The sequence below is a fragment of the Haemaphysalis longicornis genome, unplaced genomic scaffold, assembly GCF_048455015.1.
Source record: "Haemaphysalis longicornis isolate Haplotype H1 unplaced genomic scaffold, Haemaphysalis longicornis Haplotype H1 scaffold_1, whole genome shotgun sequence".
Lineage (NCBI taxonomy): Eukaryota > Metazoa > Arthropoda > Arachnida > Ixodida > Ixodidae > Haemaphysalis > Haemaphysalis longicornis.
The window spans coordinates 175,372,815-175,394,768 of NW_027526203.1; the positions used below are offsets into that span (position 1 = coordinate 175,372,815).

The 21,954-nt window shown below is 46.9% G+C and overlaps 1 protein-coding gene across 6 annotated transcripts in view; it reads right to left on the reverse strand.

Moving 5' to 3' along the window:
• LOC144139582 (uncharacterized) overlaps positions 1 to 21,954 on the reverse strand; it is a 141,496-nt gene that overhangs the window by 58,577 nt on the left and 60,965 nt on the right. For all 6 annotated transcript variants that reach the window (XM_077671893.1, XM_077671910.1, XM_077671913.1 and 3 more), the window contains 2 exons: positions 14,827 to 14,952; positions 8,687 to 8,770 (listed from right to left, as the gene is read on the reverse strand). In XM_077671893.1, the coding sequence (XP_077528019.1) occupies positions 8,687 to 8,770; positions 14,827 to 14,952 (210 nt within the window). The remainder of the gene's footprint in view (positions 1 to 8,686; positions 8,771 to 14,826; positions 14,953 to 21,954) is intronic.

Genomic DNA, 21,954 nt, shown 5'->3' on the forward strand with positions numbered 1-21,954 from the left:
CAAAAGGTTGAAATGATCGCCCTTGAGCAATTATTTTTATTTGGTACCGTATTATGAAGCGTTTTGTTCAATAATAAATCTCCGTAAACCTCCAACCAAATTATTATGCAAAATAGGTCAACATTTTTTTTTTTTTTGCTCCTAAAAAGTGCGCTGCTACCATACATGAAGAGAGCTGACGGTAGCTGGAAGTGCTGCGCCTGCGATAAGCCACCTCACCTGACCTTACCTGCGAGACCGCAAGAAGAGCAGCAAGAAATCTAACTAAGCCGGAAAAACTGCAACGAAGTCAAGCCAAGCCAGGCCAATCAATGGTCTTCCTTGAGTAGCCAATATGGCGACAACGTCAAAGTGCGGCTGGCGTGTGTGTACGTTCGGGTTAGAAGGAAGCGGCTTGTAGCATTATTTCACATCAGACACGTGTGCATCGCGTCATCGAGAAGTGTCGGAGATGTGTCTAACACCCGTATAACTTTGGCAAGTATGAAACAGGCCGCAGCGCGATCCATCATGGACCAGTCACCTCGCGGCTCCGGACATCTTTGCTCTGTCTGCATTGAAGAAAGCGTGTGCATCACGTCATCCAGAAGTGTTGGCGATGTGTCTAGCGCCCGCCTAACATTGACAAGTATGATCCCGGCCGCCGCCCGACCCATTTTTGACCCATCACCTCGCCGCTTCGGACTCCTTTGTTCATTCTCAAGGGAATGCCTCACGAAGAAGAGACTCAACTCTAATCACGTGTTGCAGAAGGGTGAATGCCGTTTTGAAGTTGCATCGCAACGGTAATGGTGTTCAATTGGCCATTAATGCGCTCGATATGTACCTATGGCTGGACCGTACAGCTTTGACAAGCTTTTTTGATTGCATGCTGCAGCTATTTTGTGGATTCACATTGAAATTTATTCGTTCGTTCTTAATCAGGCTACGAACTTTTGTATCGTTGAATTATTCAACCAGATTTCTGTCAGCCAGAGAAATTTGCCTGTGTACCATGATAATAAAATGTGTTGCCATGTTTCATTGCTTTGTTCGAACTTGCCGCTGGTTCTGATAAAACTGGTACACTCTGGTAGACCTATCAGACTAATACAATCTGATAGACTTACCAGACTAATACACACTGATACACCTAATAGACTAATACACCTAATAGACTAATACAGACTGATAGAACTAATAGGCTAATACAGACTGATAGACCTAATAGACTAATAGAGACTGATAGGTCTATTAGTGGCAATAAGCATATACGTGTATTAGAATTTGTATCAGAATTTTTGCTAGGGCTGCACCCTGAAGGATCAGGCAGGCCCTTCACACACCACAACAATCACCTGCCAATGCTTGGCGTCAAAGTGGAATGCAGCACACTCATGGAAGCGCCGGCGTCCACAGGTCAAACACACCTTTCGGCATTCACAGTGATTGTGTGCGCTCATACAGACTATACAGTCGTTAAAAATTACCAACTAAATTTTTGAGGCAAGATGCATGGTATCAAATATTTGAAGCAAAACTTGAATGGCCAGAATGCTTGGGGCACACGTGGAGACAGTCCCCCATCTGTGTCTGAATGTACAGTCAAACCAGGTTATATCGAACTCGCGCAAAAAAAAAAAAAAAAATCTCATATCAGTTTGATATATGCCATAATTCGATATAGGCAGGTACAGAACTGGATGTCGTAAAAGTGCACACCATTTTATATATCAAAACACTTAGGTATTTATGAAACTGCCTTAGTTTCACACGAAATAGTGTCTTCTGCTTGAATACCGTTTTTACTCGGCATGAATTTGGGGGGAGGGTTCATTATGCGGGAAAAAATTGCAACAGATTTTTTAAAAGTTGGAATTCCAAACAATAAAGTTGCTAAAAGAAGTGCTTTAGAGCCTTACCATTTTCGTAAAAACACCTGGGAATTTCTTTTTTATTCCGAACATGCTAGTGGCCCCCTACTCGCTACGGAGCTGTCCTCACAGAAGTCGCTTGCGGCTTCTTCCGTGCACCGTCTTCCGTGCCGTCAAGGCACTCCAAAACTTCTTTTCTCACACCAGGAAACTTCCTTTTTTTGGGCCCACGAAACACATGGCGATCCTTGTTCACCGACCAAAAACGTTGCTTTCGCCCGTAGCATACACACAGTGGGTCAAGTGCCGTTCAGCCGTGTGGTTTCCATATGCATCAACGCATGCTCCACCACCTTCAGTTTAAAACCGTCTGTGCAGCTCATGTACTGGACAATCATACGGCGCGCACCAGGAGCACAAAAAAAGTTCGGAACACAGCTGAACAACACCACCACAGAGCGTCATGGCGAAGTTGCGGAACACCGAGAGCAGGGGAGTGTGGAGTACGTTTAGTGCTTTGTTCACACGCTGCCAAAACCAGTCGGAACGGCAAAGATCAGGGAAGGAGTGTGGAGTGCATTTTGCGCTTTGTTCGCACGCCGCAATGTTTTTATGGCGCAAGGTTTGTTTTGTGTTCAGCAGGTGGCGCACTGCATGCGCACAATTTTTAAATTGTGAACCACAGCATTCCCGCTCACGTCTCTGGCTAGTGTTGAGATTTCTTTTTGTTGGAATGCGTTTTTAGCATTCCTGCGCGTATTGTGGCGTGAAGTTACAGCGATCGTCTACGGCATCAGAAACCATGCTGAGACAAAAACATATCCCCGCTGCATTTTTTATTCAAAGTGACAAAAAAGTAAATTCTCAAGAAGTGGAGGGAGGGTTCATTACGCGAGTGGGTTCATTATGCGAGTAAATACGGTAGCTTTGCCACTTGCGACAGTACACACTTCTCCACATTGTCTAACGATTCGGAGCAGCTGAGGCCGCAACCTTTCACATTTGCGAAAAAGCACTGCACTAATGTGAATGAACCAATCACCTTAAAGGTTGTGGGCAAAAGGGTGTCGTTGCTTTCCTCGTAAACCCTCCCATGGTGACGACACCATCGTCCACACGTGCAAACTCGCCGACCGTTGATCTGGCAACGGTGGCCGGAAACTCCGACAGCTTGCTCCACACTTCAGCAACAGCGGCAATGGTTTTGTTTCACTGAGGATTTTGAAACTCATCACCAGCAGGTGCAAGTAGGCATGCCTGCGGAGTGTTCTGAGGGTGCTCTTGGGAATCTCGGGTGACGCGGGGACATCCAACTTCTGACCGCGTTTGACACGACTTATGATTGCCAGCTTTACAGCAAAAGAAACATTCTGCTGCTTTATATGATAGCTAGAGCCATTCAATAGGCCTTTTGTCAGTGACATACACGCTAGCCACCACAGCTACATTTGAGAAGGGATCCCACACAGCGCAGACAATGCAAATACAATGAATGAGGAAAGCATTGCAACAATTTGTCTGCGACTGGCCATCTGAACAAGCACGGCGGGTGGGCAAAGATCGTTCTTTGCATGGGTATGTTGACGGCTTGCACTACAGCGCAGTGGCGCAGTCCACTGCCCATGAACGGCTGGGCTAAACCACTTTTACGGTGTGCCACAATTTCTCCTCCGCTGCGACGAAAAGCCCACTTGAAGGGGCACTTCTGTGGCATTTGTTGTTCGATATATTGGGGGTTACTGTTATTTTTGTACGATGGAAGCACAATTTTTGCTATACATTCTCATTGTAAATATACCATGCCCAGAAACCGTTCAATATACATGATGTAGCGACACCATCGTCATCGCCATCATGAGCGCACGATCACCTTCAGCGGTGCTTGCCCGGCAGCGTCAGCAGTGCCATGCGCCACAAGATCGAACACAACCGAGCGTCTGGGCGGTCGCATGTCTATGCCGCTCTCTAAGTTCCGGCCGGGCCTTACGCACCTGAATAAATGTAGGAGGGCCACAGCGCATCACGGAGTCCACGGCTCCTTTTCTTACAAGGATAATTCGATGTAAACAAGTTCAATATAGTCTGGTTCGACTGGAGATGTGCTACTCCGCTGTAGACAAACTATGCGAGCCATTGTTAGAGTGGTTTTACATCAATATTTACTCTTGTCATGAATGAAAGAAACTGGCCATCGTCCGCACAGCAGTTATTAGGGATCCAAGCTCTCGTCCACGTATTGTGCTGGCACAAAGCGAGTGCGACTACAATAGTCCCCTCAGCACCAGTGGAGCCGTGTCAAGGGTCACGTTTGTGGGCTACTACGAGATCTACTGCCTGTATACGTAACTTCATCAAAAAAAAAAAATTGTCAAACTGAGGCTGTATGCAATTAACTCTTGTGAAGAATCACTGCAAACACCAACATCAACAACTACCATGCTCGTAAACCATCTAAAGCAGCATAAAGCCTTGTATGTGGAATTTGAAGCACCCACTAAATTAAAGTACAGTCAAACCCGCCCATATCGAACCCGTTTACATCGAATTATCCTTTATATCGAACTATTTCTTGACAGAGTACATTTACAATAAGAATATATAGCAAAAACTATGCTCATATCGAACAAAAATACCAGCAACAACCACTATATCCAACGAGAAATGCTGCAGGAGTGCCCCTCTCCCCCCCAAGATGGCTTTCCCTCGGGGCGGAGGAGAAGCTCCGCCGGCGCACCCCTCAAAGTGGCCTAGCCTGGCCGCTCACGGGCAGTGGGCGCCTCTCTGCCCTCCCTCACCTTGCTCTCGCTATCAAGCCATCTAGGGCCAGCCATCGACACTCCCTCTTTCAAAAAATGAGCCCGGTCCGCCCAGCATGCTTTTTCTTTTCGTTCCTTGTGTTTGAATCGTTCGCACTTGGTGGGCTTTTCCGGAAGTCTTGCTGTGGTAGCTATCGTTAGTGTCACTAAAGAAGTTAGTTCATTAGAGAAGAACTAGCGCGAAGCTGCCAAATTTCGCTTCGCCATGAAGCTGGCAATCATTAATCAGAGTCGAACTTGGTGAGAAGTCGGATGTCCCCGTCAGGCACGAGATTCCCGACAGCACTTTGTCGAAGTAGGTTCTTGGAAGGTGTAACTAAAGAAACCACTGGAAATTGCTTCAAGGCTGCTGGCTTGTGTGTGCCAATGATGACTGAAAATCACGAGTGCAACGAAGCCACCGCAGGTGTTGCCAAAGTGTGGAGCAGGCTGTCGGAATTTCTGGACGCCATTGCCGGATCAACGGTCGGCGTGTTTGTGAGAGTGGATGATGGTGTCGGGACCACAAGAGAGTTTGGATGACCATGTTGCCGAGCGCAAGTGATACTGGCGCAACGAGGAAAGCAACGACGATCCTATGCCCAGAACCTCCAAAGTGATGGGTGCACTTGTACTAGTCTGATGCTTCTTCGCAAATAAATGTAAATGGTTGCAGGCTCAGCTGCTCTGACCCTTTCTACAGTGTGGAGAAGTGTCTTGGGCAGCGAGGACATTCAAGCAGAAGACGATGCAGGACTATTTCATGCAAAAGTAGGACAGTTTAATTAATAAAGTGTTTTATAAATGTTATATGCTTTTATGACATCCAATTCGTTTGCTTGCTTATATCAAATTATCCCCTATATCGAACTGATAGGTGTGTTTTTGCGAGTGATATAACCGGTTTTGATATGTGAATCAGTTAAGCGTCATGGATGTTTTTAAGAAAATGGTGGTGACCAAGGTGAAACGGCATGCCCTGGACCAGAAGATAGAGAATGACTGCGCTAAATTTGCAACCGTACACGATTGTAGAAGATTTGCTTCAAAAGGTCATTCATGAACATCAGCTGCCTTCCAGAATGATCCTGTCTGGAACATTGGTGCCCAAGTTATACAATGACACAAGGAAGAAAGTTCAGCTGGAGTTGCCAAAGGCTTTTGAGCACGGATCAGAATCACTTTCATTTACAACCGACATTTGAACATCTCAAGCTAACGAGCGGAACACTAGCCCTATGTGCCACTATGTTGATCAGACCTTCAAGTTGAATAGGTATAGCTTGAACCTTTGCCTTTCCCTACGGAACCACAAAACAGCAAAGATTGCTTTGGCTCTTGAGCAGCCGATGTCAGATTGGGAAATACCAGTGAATGTTTGTCCTTCTTATGTTGTCACAAGTAATGCGGCAACATGAGGGCAGCCACTTGTGAACTGTCATGGCACGGGAGGACTTAATTGTTTTTCACAAACTTTGCAGTTGGCCCGCAATGATGCTAAGGATATGACCAAAGGTCTTGCTGCACTTTGCAAGAAAGCTAGAGGGATTGTCAGGCATTATATGCGTAGCTCAAATGCTTACAAGCTCACAGGGACACTGAAAGGAACTAGCAGGTTTTGTTCAGACAAAAGTTCAACTGCCCCATAGCCCCCTAAGCACTTATTCGTCGGCGAAAAATGATTTAATTGTGGAGAAATTACCAATTAAAAAACGTGTTTATTTCTCTCATTCTTACTGCACGATTTCACGAAGTTTCGCGTGACCAAAACAGCGACTGGAAGTGAGTGAGACAGCGGTGTGGTCTAGTAGGTTTCCACGTGGTTACCGTATATTGCCGCGTACAAATCGACCTTTTTTTTTTTTTTTTTTAAATGACCTTCCAAAATTAGGGGGGTCGACTTATACGTGGAGTCAACCTATACGTGGGCTGCCATACACTAAAAATTCAAATTTGCCGCCGGTCAAAAGTTGTTTCTGGAGCCAACTAGAGCCAATACAAAGCCTTGTCTAGCCAGCATGGAGGCTAGCCAGCACTAGCCAGTCACGAGTTGCTCGCCATTTTGGAAAGCACTCTGTGTTGCGGGCGGCACAGTTGAGGCACTGGTGACCGTTCCTGACCTGCCGTAACAATGCCTACGCAAGCTCGGACCAGTACAGCGCGGCATTCAAGTGCAAGGTGATTTCGTTTGCTGAGGAGAAGAGCAACGTCGCTGCAGAACGAGAGTTCCGCGTCTCCGAAAAGTGTGTTCGAGGATGGCGGCAGCAGAAAGACCGGATCTTCGCGTGCGCTGGTACGCGTCGGTCGTTTCGCGGGCCGAAGCAGGGACGTTACCCCGTCGTTGAAGAGAAAGTGCTTGAGTGGGTACAGCTGCAGTGGAAAGAAAGCCTCAGTGTGTCCGACGATGACATCGAAATAAAGTCGCAGGACGTCGCAGATGAGTTAAACATCCACTGCGACAAGTTTAAAATATCCAAGAAATGGATAACGAACTTTATGAACTGGAACGGGCTAAGTCTCCTGCGTCGCACAACGGTTGCGCAAAAGCTCCCGGAGACGTACGACGAGAAGCGGCTCGAGTTTCGGCGGTACGTCGAGGACCTGAGGAGGCGGCGGGGGTTCCTGCTCGGCCAGATCGGCAAGGCCGACCAAACGCTGGTCTGGTTCGGTGTGCCGAGCAGTAGAACCATCGCCGAAAAGGGAGAGCGTCAGGTCCACCTCCTAACAGGGAACGAGCACAACCGCTTCACCGTCATGTTGTGCTGTACGGCAGACGGCCACAAGTTGCCACCCTTCATTGTTTTCAAGCGGAAAACCCTGCCGAAGGAGACGTTCCCGCCCAAGGTCATTGTGCGAGTGAACGAGAAGGGTTTCTTCAATGAAGAAACTGTGCTGGAATGGTTTCAGATGGTGTGGTGCAGGCGTCTCGGAACTCTGCTGAAGCCCCGGAGCATGCTTGTGCTAGACTCTTTCTGCGGCCACATGACGGACCGGGTCAAGAAGGCTGTGGCCAACGCCGAATGCGACCTTGTCGTAATCCCGGGGGGGATGACGTCGATGCTTCAGCCGATCGACGCATCCCTCAACAAGCCTTTCAAGGACCACGTCCGGGCTCTGTACAACGAATGGCTGAAGCAAGCGGACAAACCCACAAACCCACAAAATCCCCAATGGCAGACCTTCACCTTAACCTGGCCTCCATGGTTTGAAGGGAAGTCTTGTGTGGTCTTTATGGACGCATTATTTCTTACTCTGGGCTACTTCTCCCTTCCCCTTCTTCCTCTACGCATATTTTGGCCGCATGCCTTATCTTGATTAATAAAGGACTACAACAACAACAACTTGTACTGCAAGGGTTCTTCAAGTGCACTCCCCATTTGTTTGCAGAAGAAAATGTTTATTATCTTCCAAGATTATTTCTCTCCGCAAGTTCAACCAGAGTATTTCCTCGACAATTTTGTGTTTTAAGAGTCTCAGACACTCGTTTTTGTGCAGGCAGCTACATCTACATCAATTAGACGTGGATTCATCATATCAGGCTCACGAAACTGCAGTGATGGTTCACAAAAGTACTGCACTTTTTCAAATACATTAAAACTTTCAAAGTTTTCGGCCATTCGGCCAGGAAATATAGTGGCAAGGAGGGAGAAAAGGGTGGGCACAATTTTGTCAGGCCAAGACTTGGCGGCCCTTTTGCTTGTTTTTCTCTGTGTGGGCTGGGGCAAGGCATGAGGCCCTGTGGTGTATGATGTATACGAGCTTCAGCCGCTAATGATTAGGCCACCGCCCGTGGCGGACCTCTTCTAGTGCGGAAAGCCTGGGTTCAGAACCGCGAAAACGTTCCACACCCTGAGGAGTGCCCTTGCTGCTGTTACATTCGAGAAGGCTCCCCCGAACCTATAGCTACTGGGCTTTACCATTGCCTTTTCATCGTGCATAGATGGGTTGTCTTGGCCCAGGAGCGCCAGCACGCATGCCACTTTGCTGGAATTAGGACATCAGCTGATTTAATTGCAGCAAACAGAAAGGGGCCCGTACCGAAGAGTCCGGGTCAGGATGTCCATATCGGTGCAGAGGGCGGGTGCACTGGAGACACTTTGCAGTACCGAGCTCAACATCCCTCTGCAGGAAAAGGAAGACATGAGGCACTGCTGGCTCTTTACTAACAAATGTGTGCAAGAGTCCACACCTGCAAAGAAGCTACACAAACACTTTAGCATGCTCTAGCAACACACCTACACTAATTTCCACCGCTTCGCTTTCTTTATGAGCTGTGGCTAGTGTTCCGTCCAGACGGAGCCGGCGCCAAATTTGTACAGTTCCATCCAGATGAAAGCAAACCCGGCTGATAAGACGCCATGTTCAGTCTTCAGATTTGGTGCAGAGGGTGCGCCTCAGATAATGGCACCCTTTACCGAGTTCGATTTTCCCCGCGCATACTTTTTTTTTTTTTTTTGTGTGTGGTTGTGCCACTATTTTGTAACAGCTAAATTCGCCCCCATTTTACAACTGATGCGGTGAGAGCAGTCGGTCTTGATTTTGCACTCAACCGGCCGCTCCGCTACCGGAGCCAAGGCGGACGTATCCATCGCCAGAGTTCTGATAATCTGTAGTATAATGGTGATTACTAATTAACGGTTATTCTGGCTAGTCAATGAGCGGAAGCGGTTCGTTCGGCTGGACTGCTCTCGCTGCTTGTTGTGAAGCGGACGTGGTCGAGGTAGCGGCTTGGAGTTCCGTTCGACGGAGTTAGTCCGATCGCCCGCCTTTCTTGAGTTTTGTTGATTTTTACCCAACCGGTCAAACTGCTTCTGCTCATTGGAGAGTTTTAGCAGAGTGTTACCGTGTTTACGGGATTCGACTGTGCATGCGCAAGAGTTACCGTGAACGGTAACTTACCGGCACAGGCTTTACCGTCGCCAGCGAGCTTCCTGAGCAGACAAAGTGTACCGTCGCGTATTGATTACAATAAATGCAGTGCGCTCAGTGCTTTATGCTTGGTACAGCCGATAAAAGTAATCTTACGTGATGCTGCTTATTTTAAATAATGCTCAGGAAAGCAACAAACGACCATTTTTCTCAGATGCGCGAGCAAAATGGCCGTCCTTACTCGTGCTAAGCGTTCCCACCTCAAATATTTCCAACAAGTTTCTGATCTCACAAAGTGCTTTTAGGCCTCCAAAATTGTGCTGGGAAAGGTATTGTAGATTATTGAATAATTACTACGACATTTTTTACTCATTTCTTGCCTAAATATTCAGCGTGGGGTCAAATTCTATTTTACCTTGATTCTAACTTTGCTCAGTAGATAGCGCCACCAACACATTTTCTTTTTAAAGCTCTACAGGTAATGGCTACATAATTCTCAAAACAACAACAGTTAGCGTGAATGCTTTAACCGAAAAGTGAAATATTCAAGTCACTTTAAACGAATGCAAATAGATATGAGCAACAAAATTATGCGTCATTTGCTTTGAGACTAATTCATTAGATGTCGCTATCTGCGCCACGGCGGACGGAACACGCAAACCACAAACGGAGCGCTAAAACATGTTTTACCATTTTCAGCGGTAAACGGGAACTCCTGATTCCGGTAACACGGTAAACAGTAACGCAAACACTGTAACGACTAGCCAGAGTCACATTTCATTAATAATCACTCTCAATGATTACAGATGATCGGCCGTCAAACGAACCACCAAGCTGGACCACGCCCACTTCACAACAAGCAGCGAGAGCAGTCTTTCTTGATATTTACCCAGCCGAACGAACCGCTTCCGGTCATTAATTGACTAGCCAGAATAACTGTTAATTCGTAATCAAAATTACGAACTACAGATGATTGGAACTCTGGCGATGGACACGTCGGCCTTGGCTATAGTGAGCGGTAGCGGAGTGGCCGGTTGAGTGCAAAATCAAGACCAACTGCTCTCACCGCGTCAATTGTAAAGTGGGTGCGAAGTTACCTGTTACAAAACGCTGGCACAACCACGCATAAAAAAAATAATAAAGTATGCCCGGGGGGGAATTGGTACAAGGGTGCCATTATCCGAGGCGCACCCTCTACACCAAATATGAGAACTCACCATGGCGTCTAATCAGCCACTTTTACTTTCGTCTGGACGGAACTGTACAAATTTGACGCTGGCTCCGTCTGGATGGAATGCTAAGCTCTCAGTTGTATTCCGTCTGGATGGAAGGATAACCCGCAGCGCCTCGTTCCGTCTGGACGGAACTTTAGCACAATGGCATATCGTTCCGTCTGGACGGAACGCTAGCCACAGCCTTCTTTATACCTGGTCTCAAAACATTCTCAATGGAACCTTTGTGGCCCACTTCATTTTACAGGAAATGTGGAACTGGCCCCACAGCCGACCTGGGTTGCTATGGTGAAATTAGAACCACGTCACGACTTCAGCCCTGCTATATAAAATTGGGTGTTTGTGCCATAGAACTGAGCTATGAAGTTTATTGTATTGCAGGGCTATGGTACCCAAGGACTTCGGGATTTGGGTTGAAATCATGACCACACAGTTGTTTTCGAAAAGCTACTTCTGCCATAAAAACCACCACCATGGCTAGAAATTGAACCTGAAATTTTTTTCCAAGTACTGCAATGACTTAGCCACTGAACTACAACTGTGCAGATTACCTATATATTTCCCATTTGACTGGCTAATTTAATATGCCTTTCAAAAAGGTATATGAGTAAAATTCTAAAGTGGCTCCAGCAAGAACCAGAGAACAACCAAGGATGTGTACTGCTCCGCACTGTACTGCAACATCTATGAAGTCATTTTGGAATGAAGATTCAACCCCTTGTCCCATAGCTTTTTGATTTCAGATACCAACCTCTTCTGGGCGGCAGACTTCTCTAGCCTCCACATACCGTATTAAGTTGGAATACAGGTCGAGATTTTTTATAAAATAATTTGCTAAAAAGTCACCTCTCGACCTATATACCAGTCATTGGCATAACATTGTCATCTGGCAACCAGGCATCCCATAGAGCCCATCCAAACCGCAAAAGCACCATTGCCATCGACATCAATTCAACTTGCCGCCGTCTTTTTTTTCTGTTGCTTCTCTCGCTGTCAGTGAGTGTCTGATAATTTCTTGTTGCTCAAGATATGTTCAGGTACTTGATGCCAGTTAACCAGAGCATTCAAACGAAACATCAGATAGTATGCCCAAGCCAATGGTAACACATCCAACTACCACCGTTTCCATATCACCAAAAAGAGTTCACGCTATTGGCGTAAGCTTAAAGCGGTCGTGAAGAGAAAATGCATTGTTCTTTGCTTAATCTTGTCTGCTTGAACGACCTTTTAAGAACATAAATCCCAAATATTTTCACAATTTATTTCTTCTAAAATTTAGAAGGTGCCTTTGAAATTCTCTTGAGGCGCATCGCAAGCGACCATGCGCACGTCGTCAGTCGGCAATGCAACTAGCAGTGACGTCACGACAAGTGCCTTCGAGAGTTCAACGCGTTCAACGTTTGTTGTGTATATTATTCTGCAAAGCTGCAAACCTGATATTTTAAAAATATTGCATCCTTTATTCGTTGCCAAAAACAATTTCCTATCCACGTGAGCGGTGCCGTGACTGCTTCAGTTGTCTGGCAACCATTGCAGCAGAACTCAGACCTACTGGCTGCTTGTACAGTTTGCAGCCAGTTTCCCTGCTGAATTTCACATTGTTTTGCCGAATTCTCTTCGAAATCTTACTTTTTTGTATGAAATGGCACAAAACCGCTCAAAAAAAAAAAAAAAAGTGCTCAGTGTGCGATTCGAACTTGCAGCCGTTGGGTCAGCCCAACGTTACGGCCAGCCTAGTCAGACACTTTATCCACTACACTATCGACGTGTGAAGCGCGCGCAGCAAAAAAGTGCTGCATAAAAGCTTCTTTGCATTTGTAACCCTGAACTCTGTCGTGTTTTCATAAATTCTAATCAACCCAGAGCTTTAACCGCCAACTTACTGTTGAACACTTCTGCAGTAAGCCAAAGGGGAGGTTATACAGTCAACAAAACAGCGTTAACAGCATTGTTTATTGCAATATACAGGAAAGCAATCAAACTGCGTGATGGTGGGACTCGGCGCTGTATCGCTGCTTCTCGCTAGTTATTTTTGCGCTTGATGAGTAAATGATAAATGATGGATGGGTTTTAAGTTCCGACTACTCGAAGTTCCTTTGATAAACGTGTTTATATAATAAATTCTCATTTTAAGCGTTCGGCCATTTATCTCGTCAGGTCCGAAGTTTTACGTTCGCGCAACTCACATTACAGGCTACGTGCGACAGACGTTGGCAAGCTTGTGCAAGAATATCGGCTAGCAAAACGACAGTTTAGACTCGTGCGAAACAGCGTAAACAGTTTACGAATGCCCAGTTTAGATTAAACGTGGTTACTTCTGCCTGCGCCACTCGCCCGCGTTGTTGACTGAAAGTTCGAACATGTTGATCAGTCGTATCAGAGATCAGACATCTCCCGTTAAGTTGCAGGGCGAGTTTCATCATGGCGCCGATGTTGTAGTTTTCTCTGACTCTTTGCAAGCCCGCTCTATGCCAACATATTGTGCAGACGAGGGAGAACTGTGATTGGCTTCTTACTGACTTACTGAAACGTCACTTCACGAGTTGAGGAGGAGGAAAGCCTCGGTGAAACCGTAGCTGCATTTGTTTTCCTATTTGCCGATATCGGGCAACGAAACGGGTATGCATTGTTTGTTTATCAAGGTTCCACGGTTATAAGCGCACACACAACACAATTTTTTTTAAAATCTCTTCACAACCCCTCTAAGAGGCAGCTCTCGGCATGCAACGCTTGGAAGACCTCATTTCGTGGGTGCCGCGCTGTGCAACTAGAACTGAAGGACAAGGTGGCGACTTTTCACACCAACCATTGTGCGGCCTCTCCACGAAGTGAATGGGTGGCGACAACCCCAACACGCCTAGCTGCCTGCACAGACCGGCTCTCGAACGCGACAGTCGACACATGGGCATCCCATGCGTGGCACTCGCTTTGTGATGGCATGGCCTTCTGGGTGTTTCAAAAGTGCTCCATAAGCAATGGACCTTTTTCCAGTAGTGTAGCCCTCTAGTGGTGGCAGCCCAAACACCACTTGGGGGATTATAGAAGAACATGCCCCCTTTTTTTCACCTGCTCTGCGCAGTTGAGGAAGCTGTCCCAGGCGCCACGCATGGTTTCGGTGGCACGGGAACTTTCCGATGGCAGCCATAGCGCCTACCTGTCAGCTGTTTTCAGAGCTCAACGGAGCAGCACTTAGCTGGCTCGGCGCTCACAACTGGCTAATCCAATATGGCGCTGTTTTGTTTACATTTTTTCCCCCCAATAATGGAAGATCAGCCGCTGGGCGCAAGAGTAGTGCATACGCTGCGCGCTACTGGAAAAAGGTCCATTCCCCTATGAGCAGTTCTGCTGGTTGGCAGAATTGTTCTGCTACATTTATCATTTCATCTATGCTGAGTGAGAACCAGCAATGAAAGCACTTAATGGCAGGCATATTTAGATAGAACTTACACAAAAACCTCATTTTTTCTTTAGACACACGAAGATAGAGACTGAAATTTTCCTTATGAATTTTCAGGAAACAGACCTTAAAAGAGCCAAAGGTCCCGCAGCAATAGCATTTTGCAATCTATCCAGCCCACAAATTTGTACCGGAATGCTTGCGCTTCATTTGTGCCAACCACAAGAAAATCAGCAGGAGGATGCCAACTGAATGGCCACTGATAACAGCGAAGCTCAGTTGAAGAAAAGAGGACTGCTAAACTGCTGAACCGGTAGGGTGAAGCCAACTTTTGAGTGCTGGAAGAACCGCCACAACTAAGGCAACTTCAGAAAACAACCGCGAACAATGCCTACGTATACATCATGCTAAAATCCCATCCAGGAAATGAAGGGGAAATTTGGAAGGAGGAAAAAGGTTGTCTCTGCCGCACTGTTGTCGGGTGAAGACTTGACAGGCCTTTTGCCCGTTTTCAATGTGTGTGCTGGGGCAATGCATACGACACTGGTATATATTTTGCAACTGCATTGCTTTTCACTGTGCTAATTTGAGATGTTGCTTTGGCTCCGCACGCATGCCACTTTGTTGGAGTGAGCAAGTATCGGCTCATCCAATGGCATCAAAGAGAAAGGGGCCCTCACCTCCAGGTTGCCCTGGCCTGCGTTCTGGTAGCTCTCAGCTGGGCGGTTGTCCTGGACAGGAGGCGCCCTCTGGGCAGCGGGGAGGGAAAACGGCACTTGCCGCGCAACAGGATACTCGGTCCCTGCCTGCAGAAAAAGCAAAACATTGGGCATGGCCGGCTCTTCACTACTGGACATGTGCAAGAGATCTGAATACGCACTTGCAAAGAAGCTGCACGCACAGCTTACCACAGCTTTTGCATGCCAATGTGGGCATACAGGCTGTAGCTACAGTGCTGAAAGTTCGACTGGCAAGCTACGGTAGGCAGCAGCAACCCCCAAAATCCCCAAGAGTACACGACATCCCAGAAGGGCGCCACAACTGGTTCGACTCACCAACAAAGTGACGACAGGCTCCACAGAGCCCGGACGAACCAGAGGATTTATTGGCTAAGTGGTACAGTGCATAGTGACCGTGACAACTGGGCCAGATCACTTGGGTAAGTGTTGCTCCGGCCATCTCAATCGGCCAGAGAGATAGCGCAAGTTGAATAGGGGGCGTGGCTGCGTCTTTCGAGGCACTGCAATGCTCGCCATGTGTGCAACAAGTATTGGGCAGCAGTTTGGTGCAAGCTATAAAACAACCTTTTTGCAGCTTGCACTTAAGGGGAGAGGTGGCTTTCAATGCAAACTTTTTGTTTTTTGGCTTAGAGCGATAAAATTTTGTAGGCACACTGAAAATGGCATTAACTAGAGAAATATTAAGAAGTTTCACCAAGATATATTGAGTGCTTTTTTTCTACACAGGTTTACATGTAGCTTGCTTATGATATGGTAATGCGACATGGTAGAAAGATGCGATTACCTCAAGGTATGGTTTATGCCGTGACAGCCCCAAAATTTTTTTTTAATAGCTTCATTTATTTTATACGCAACATCATACTCACTGTTCCAGATTTCACTACAACTTCAGGTGGGCTATTTGCCTTGGCATTAAAAATTATGAGCATAAACGAACAATCTAAAACTGTCCCAACATCAAGCACACTCTAAGGATTGAAGCAACACAAACGGGGTCAAAATGTGTCCAGGACACAGCAGGAGGCTCAAAATACCGTAATTTTGCGCGCATATCCCGCACCAAAACTGCGAAAATTTCAGTGGGAAAGTAGCGGTGCGGATAATACGCGATGTTTTTCCTTTAGTGCAGCTTCACGAGAATGCGTGTTGTGCTGTGAATCTTCTACGCAGTAACACTGACTAAGCCTTCCATGGCAGCGACTGTGCAAAACATACAAGGAAAGGAAGAAAAAACAAGGACAAGCGCACTGTAACAAATGAATTCCATTAGTGTATTGTGACTTTCGCCTTGCAGCCAGTGTATTATTGTACTTGCTAAATACAGTTAAACCTCGTTATAACGAGACGGGCTATAACGAAATAATGGATATAACGAGCAAATCGTAATTCCCCTTGAAAGTCCCCATAGAAACCAATGTATTTAAAACCTCGTTTTAACGAGGTAAAATTTCCCCGTTACGGGATATAACGAACAAATTTCGTTGAGACGGCATGCAGACAATGGGGCCCTTCGATTTAGTTTCGGACTCACCGCCGGCTCCCCGAGAAGCAGTCCGACATTCGATTTTCCCACGTATCCCTATGGCTTCGGGGAATCCGCGGACTATCCGCGGTGAGCCCGAGAACCCCAATGCACACGGTGCGCGCGGTTGCGTCACTGGTTGCGTCGCTTTTCCCCCTACTCCTCCCCTGTTCGCATCGCCGACGTCCCTGCGTAGTTGTGTGTGCGTGGGTTTTGGCAGTCTTCAGCCTTATCTTTTATCGTACTGCCGGCGTGATTCCAACAACGCGAGTGCAACAGGCGGGAAGCGAAAGCGACCAGTATTTCTCTTTCTCTATGCTATCACGCTTGAACAGAAGACGGCTATGATAAAAGCCGTCGCATCGGGCGCGAATGAAGGTAAGGTGCACTCCGTGCTAAGGTGGCAAGAGACTTTGACGTGTGAACGAGTACGCTGTCCACCATCGTGAGCAACCGAAAGTCCATCGTCAGCGCTGTTGCACTTGGCTTGAAAAGAAGCGCCAAGGACGGCGTGGACAGCGTCGGAGGCACTTGATGCGGTGGACGTGCTGCGTCGCTACTTCGGCGCGCACGAGCGGCCGCAGCTGAGGGAGCCATCGCTCGCATCAGGAAGGTGCATCAATGTCCAATTACGGACTTCTTCGTAGCCAAGACTGTTTGAAATACGAGTTTTGAACTGCAATAAAGTAGGTTCGTGACTTTTCCTTTTTACCTCCGGAATGTGTTTATTTTACTGACTATCGCCGTGCAGCAAGATGCTATTTCGCCCGCTTTATGTTTTAGGTAACCACAATGCATAATATTTGCAGTAAATGTCGGCTACGGCTATAACGAATTATTGGCTATAAGGAGCAAATCGCGGCGCCCCTTCAATTTCGTTATAACGAGGTTTAACTGTATACGTTTTTTCTGTCTACAGAGTATGTGATGCGTTGCTTGAGCAGTAGCTTTGGTGCAGCCTTTCCAGTACCAATGTACGGGCAATACATGAGGGCTATATTTTTATTTTCCGGCGGGCTGAAAGTAAGGGTGTGGATTATATGCAGGCGCGGGTTATACGCGCGAAAATACGGTATGCTTTCAAGAAAACGGCTTCTGAAGTTGCTGGAGCTCTTTATGACCTTGACTGCAGATGACCTTTGGTGTCTCTGCCCTTTCATTTGGTGCACATGGGATGTGTTATTGGCTTTCTGAAGGTCCCTTTGTGCAGGCTTATGGACAACAGGGGCCCCAGAAGGTTATACCCAGTGCAGAATAATTTTTACTCTAGGATAGCCGGTTGCCCACACTGCAATTGGAAACTTCTCCATGCAGAGTTTTAACAATGGCAATGAGTGAGGCTTTTTTTTTTTTCTTCAAACATAAATGCCACAACTTGCTGTTGGCTTTTTTTGTTTTGTTTTGTTGTACAGTTAAACCTCGTTATAACGAGACGGGCTATAACGAAATAATGGATATAACGAGCAAATCGCAATTCCCCTTGAAAGTCCCCATAGAAACCAATGTATTTAAAACCTCGTTTTAACGAGGTAAAATTTCCCCGTTACGGGATATAACGAACAAATTTCGTTGAGAAATCAAATTTTGAGCTAATGTTACAACAGTGCGCAACGCGGATTTGAGACAGTGCGTGACGCTGCAACTGTATTAGCTGTTCAAAACTCCCTCCACGCGCGCGAAGCTGGCTGGCGCGCCATGCGGACGCTGCGCCCGCGAAGCCCCCAACCTCCTCTCGCTGCGCACGGCATGCAGACAATGGGGCCCTTCGATGTCGGACTCACCGCGGGCTCCCCGAGAAGTAGTCCGACGTTCGATTTTACCACGTATCCCTATGGCTTCGGGGAATCCGCGGACTATCCGCAGTGAGCCCGAGAAGAACCCCCAATGCACACGGCGCGCGCGGTTGCGTCGCCTTCCTCCCCCCTTCACTCCTCCCCTGTTCGTATCGCCGACGTCGCTGCGTAGTTGTGTGTGCGTGGGTTTTGGCAGTCTTCAGCCTTATCTTTTATCGTTCTGCCGGCGTGATTCCGACAACGCGAGTGCGACAGGCGGGAAGCGAAAGCGAAAGACTATCACGCTTGAACAGAAGACGGTTATGATAAAGCCGTCGCATCGGGCGCGAAGGAAGGTAAGGTGCACTCCGTGGTAAGGTGGCAAGAGACTGACGTGTAGACGAGTACTCTGTCCACCATCGTCAGCGCTGTTGCACATGGCTTGAAAAGAAGCGCCAAGGACGGCGTCGGAGGCACTAGATGCGGTGGGCGTGCTGCGTCGCTTCTTTGGCGCGCACGGGGGCGGCGAAGATGGCGTGAACGTAGCGGCCGCAGCTGAGGGGGCCATCGCTCGCATCAGGAAGGTGCATCAATATCTAATTACGGACTTCTTCGTAGCCAAGTCTGTTTGAAATACGAGTTTTGAACTGCAATAAAGTATGTTCTTGACTTTTCCTTTTTACCTCCGGAATGTGTTTATTTTACTATCGCCGTGCAGCAAGATGCTATTTCGCCCGCTTTTTGTGTTAGGTAACTACAATGCATACTATTTGCAGTAAATGTCGGCTACGGCTATAACGAAATATTGGCTATAACGAGCAAATCGCGGCACCCCTTCAATTTCGTTATAACGAGGTTTAACTGTATAACCTTGCCTGCAGCAGCGACTTAGTACTCGTACATGCAGGTGTTCAACTGTTTATATCCAAAGCACCATAAGGATAAAAATGAGCTAATTGAAAGCTTGGTATACTATTCAGCATAGCTCCAACTTCAATGCGTGCACATTTTTATTAATACTCTTGCAATTCAAGCCAGCCAACGTTTTGCCCAGTGCAGCCAATATGCACAGGGATATATATGCATGCATTAACATTGTTCTTTTTTTTTTAAACTAGATAATGCTGCGGGAACAGTAAATTTTTAATGCCGACGACAGTTACTCATCGGCAATTTTGACTAATTCATGTTATTGCTAAAAGACCCATGCGGCAAGTGTACATCCAACTCTTGCGCTTGGTGCCCAGCCCTATATTCGCGGCGCACGTTTATCACAACATATTGTGATTTGAAACACCGTAGTCTACATCGCGAAGTCGGTACTAACATCAGATCTGACATCGCAGGCATTACCGCATTTACACAATTGTAGGTCGACCCTTTTTTTCAAGTTTGACATTCCAATGTTGGGGGGTCAACTTAGAATCGAAATCGAACTTTGTGCCGTTGTAATGGCAAGAGAAATGAGAAATCAGGAGTGCTACAAGCTGGGGAAAGCGTAACACCCTCATTTCTGTGGTTGCGGTCGAAGCAAGGTGATGCGACTTTGAAAGTTGGAATTCCTGATCTGTGCCCTTAGTCCACCGTACCTAGAGTGGCTAACCTTCCACCAGTGCATTCAGAAGTGTACTGAACAACGTGATATGATTGTGCCTACACAAGCGCCGTGCATTCATTTAAGCAATTCGGTATATTGTTTATTAGAGACGAACAAAAGGCTTCTTGAATGCGAGTAACGTACTCGCGAATCAAAGGAAATCGTGAGCAGCCGTTTCCGTCAGCCACTTGTTTATCTTGATGTCACATGGCAGTGGCTGTTGCTGGTAGCTTTGATGATTGTCATCTCGCAGTAAATGTGTTCTAATGATTCCTCCTTCCTGCTCAACCACAGCGCATGGCTATTCCGTGTGTGTATGCAAAAGCTTTTTTCTTTTAACAACTACTGTGCGCACCACGAGCGTACGGCTCTTGTGGGAGCATCGATCATTGATGGAAGAGCCGCCGTACGGCGGGGTATTGGTAGTCTCAGGGAAGAGCTCTTTGTGATACGGTTTTCTAGGCGGCTGCATTGCTGCATGCTTGTGTCACTTCTGTGTTGTGCTGAATGGTCCCGTCTGTCATGAGTGCCCTGGGCCCGAAGAACTCTCTCGGCACTCGTTCACAGCAGCGTTCAAACGAGCTTTCTGCGCTCGCCTTTTTTTTTTTTTTTGAGAAATGCAATTTTGGGGCGGTCGACCTACATTCGAGTCCTCACAATCGTGTAAATACGGTAATTATAACTACTCGCGCAATCGTAACCGGTAGCGCAATCAGGCCATGCCCTACGTGCCGCAGCATTTGACGTGTCGACCGTTTCTTTCCCAAGGCTACCAAGCCTACTGTCAAACATGGCAATAACTAAACGTGTGAAGATCGCAAATCACTAAAAGATCACATTCTGAACTTCTATCACAAGTGTGCACACCACGTTTCACCCTCCGCGGTAAAAAACGTAGCAATAACTAACCGTGTAAACATCGCAAATCAGACTAAAAGTTCACTTTGTGAACCGCTATCAAGCGCACACACCGCGTTTCACTTTCCGGGGTAAAGTCACGCGCACCACGAAGCGGCCGATGACCATGCAACTTCCTGAAATTTGACTCATGATCTCAGGCATTCCCGTCGCGATAGCATCCGTGTTGAATACCATAGCAGATAAAATGATTGAACAGAAACTTGGCCGAGCGAAGATACGAAAATGAACTCAGAAACGCGCACTATGCGGTTCAGGCAGCTGCCATCTTGTGTTGCCGCAGCGACGCCCAAGCGCACGCCGAACGGCATCTATTTCTGGCTTTGTTTGTGTGTCTTCTTTTTCTGGTGTTCATGCGTTTGTGAATGAACAAAGATAAAATAGACAACTGGAACCGGAAAGAGGACCGCTCTGCCGATCTAACGATGCCAAAATGGCCTCGCCCGGTGGCAGCGTTGCGGAGATACAGCGCTCCAAAAGTTGCCGTTTTTTCCGCCCTTTTGCGCTGATATTTTGTCCCCGTGGCTGGCAAAAGTATTTTTTATGCCACTTTGCGATGGTTTTTGGCGGAAAAACTTTGCAAACGCGCAGAATACAAAACACGGAAGCCGAATAGTATTGAAAAAAAGCACACGCCGAAAAACACCCCGCACATGACCTAGAATTGGTAATTGCTCAGCTTTATAGATGAGAACCAGCAATGAAAGCACTTTAATGGCAGGCAAATTTAGATAGAACTTACACAAAAACCTAATTTTTCCTTTAGACACACGAAGATTGTGCTTAGAGACAAATTTTCCTTTTGAATTTTCAGGAAACAATTCCTTACAAGAGCCAAACGTCCAGTAGCAATAGCATTTTGCAATCTATCCAGCACCACAAATTTGTATTAGAATGCTTGCGCTTCATTTGTGCCAACCACAAGAAAATCAGCAGGATGACACCAACTGAATGGCCACTGATAACAGCGACGCTCAGTTGAAGAAAAGAGGACTGCTAAACTGCTGAACCGGTAGGGTGAAGCCAACTTTTGAGTGCTGGAAGAACCGCCACAACTAAGGCAACTTCAGAAAACAACCGCGAACAATGCCTACGTATACATCATGCTAAAATCCCATCCAGGAAATGAAGGGGAAATTTGGAAGGAGGAAAAAGGTTGTCTCTGCCGCACTGTTGTCGGGCGAAGACTTGACAGGCCTTTTGCCCGTTTTCAATGTGTGTGCTGGGGCAATGCATACGACACTGGTATATATTTTGCA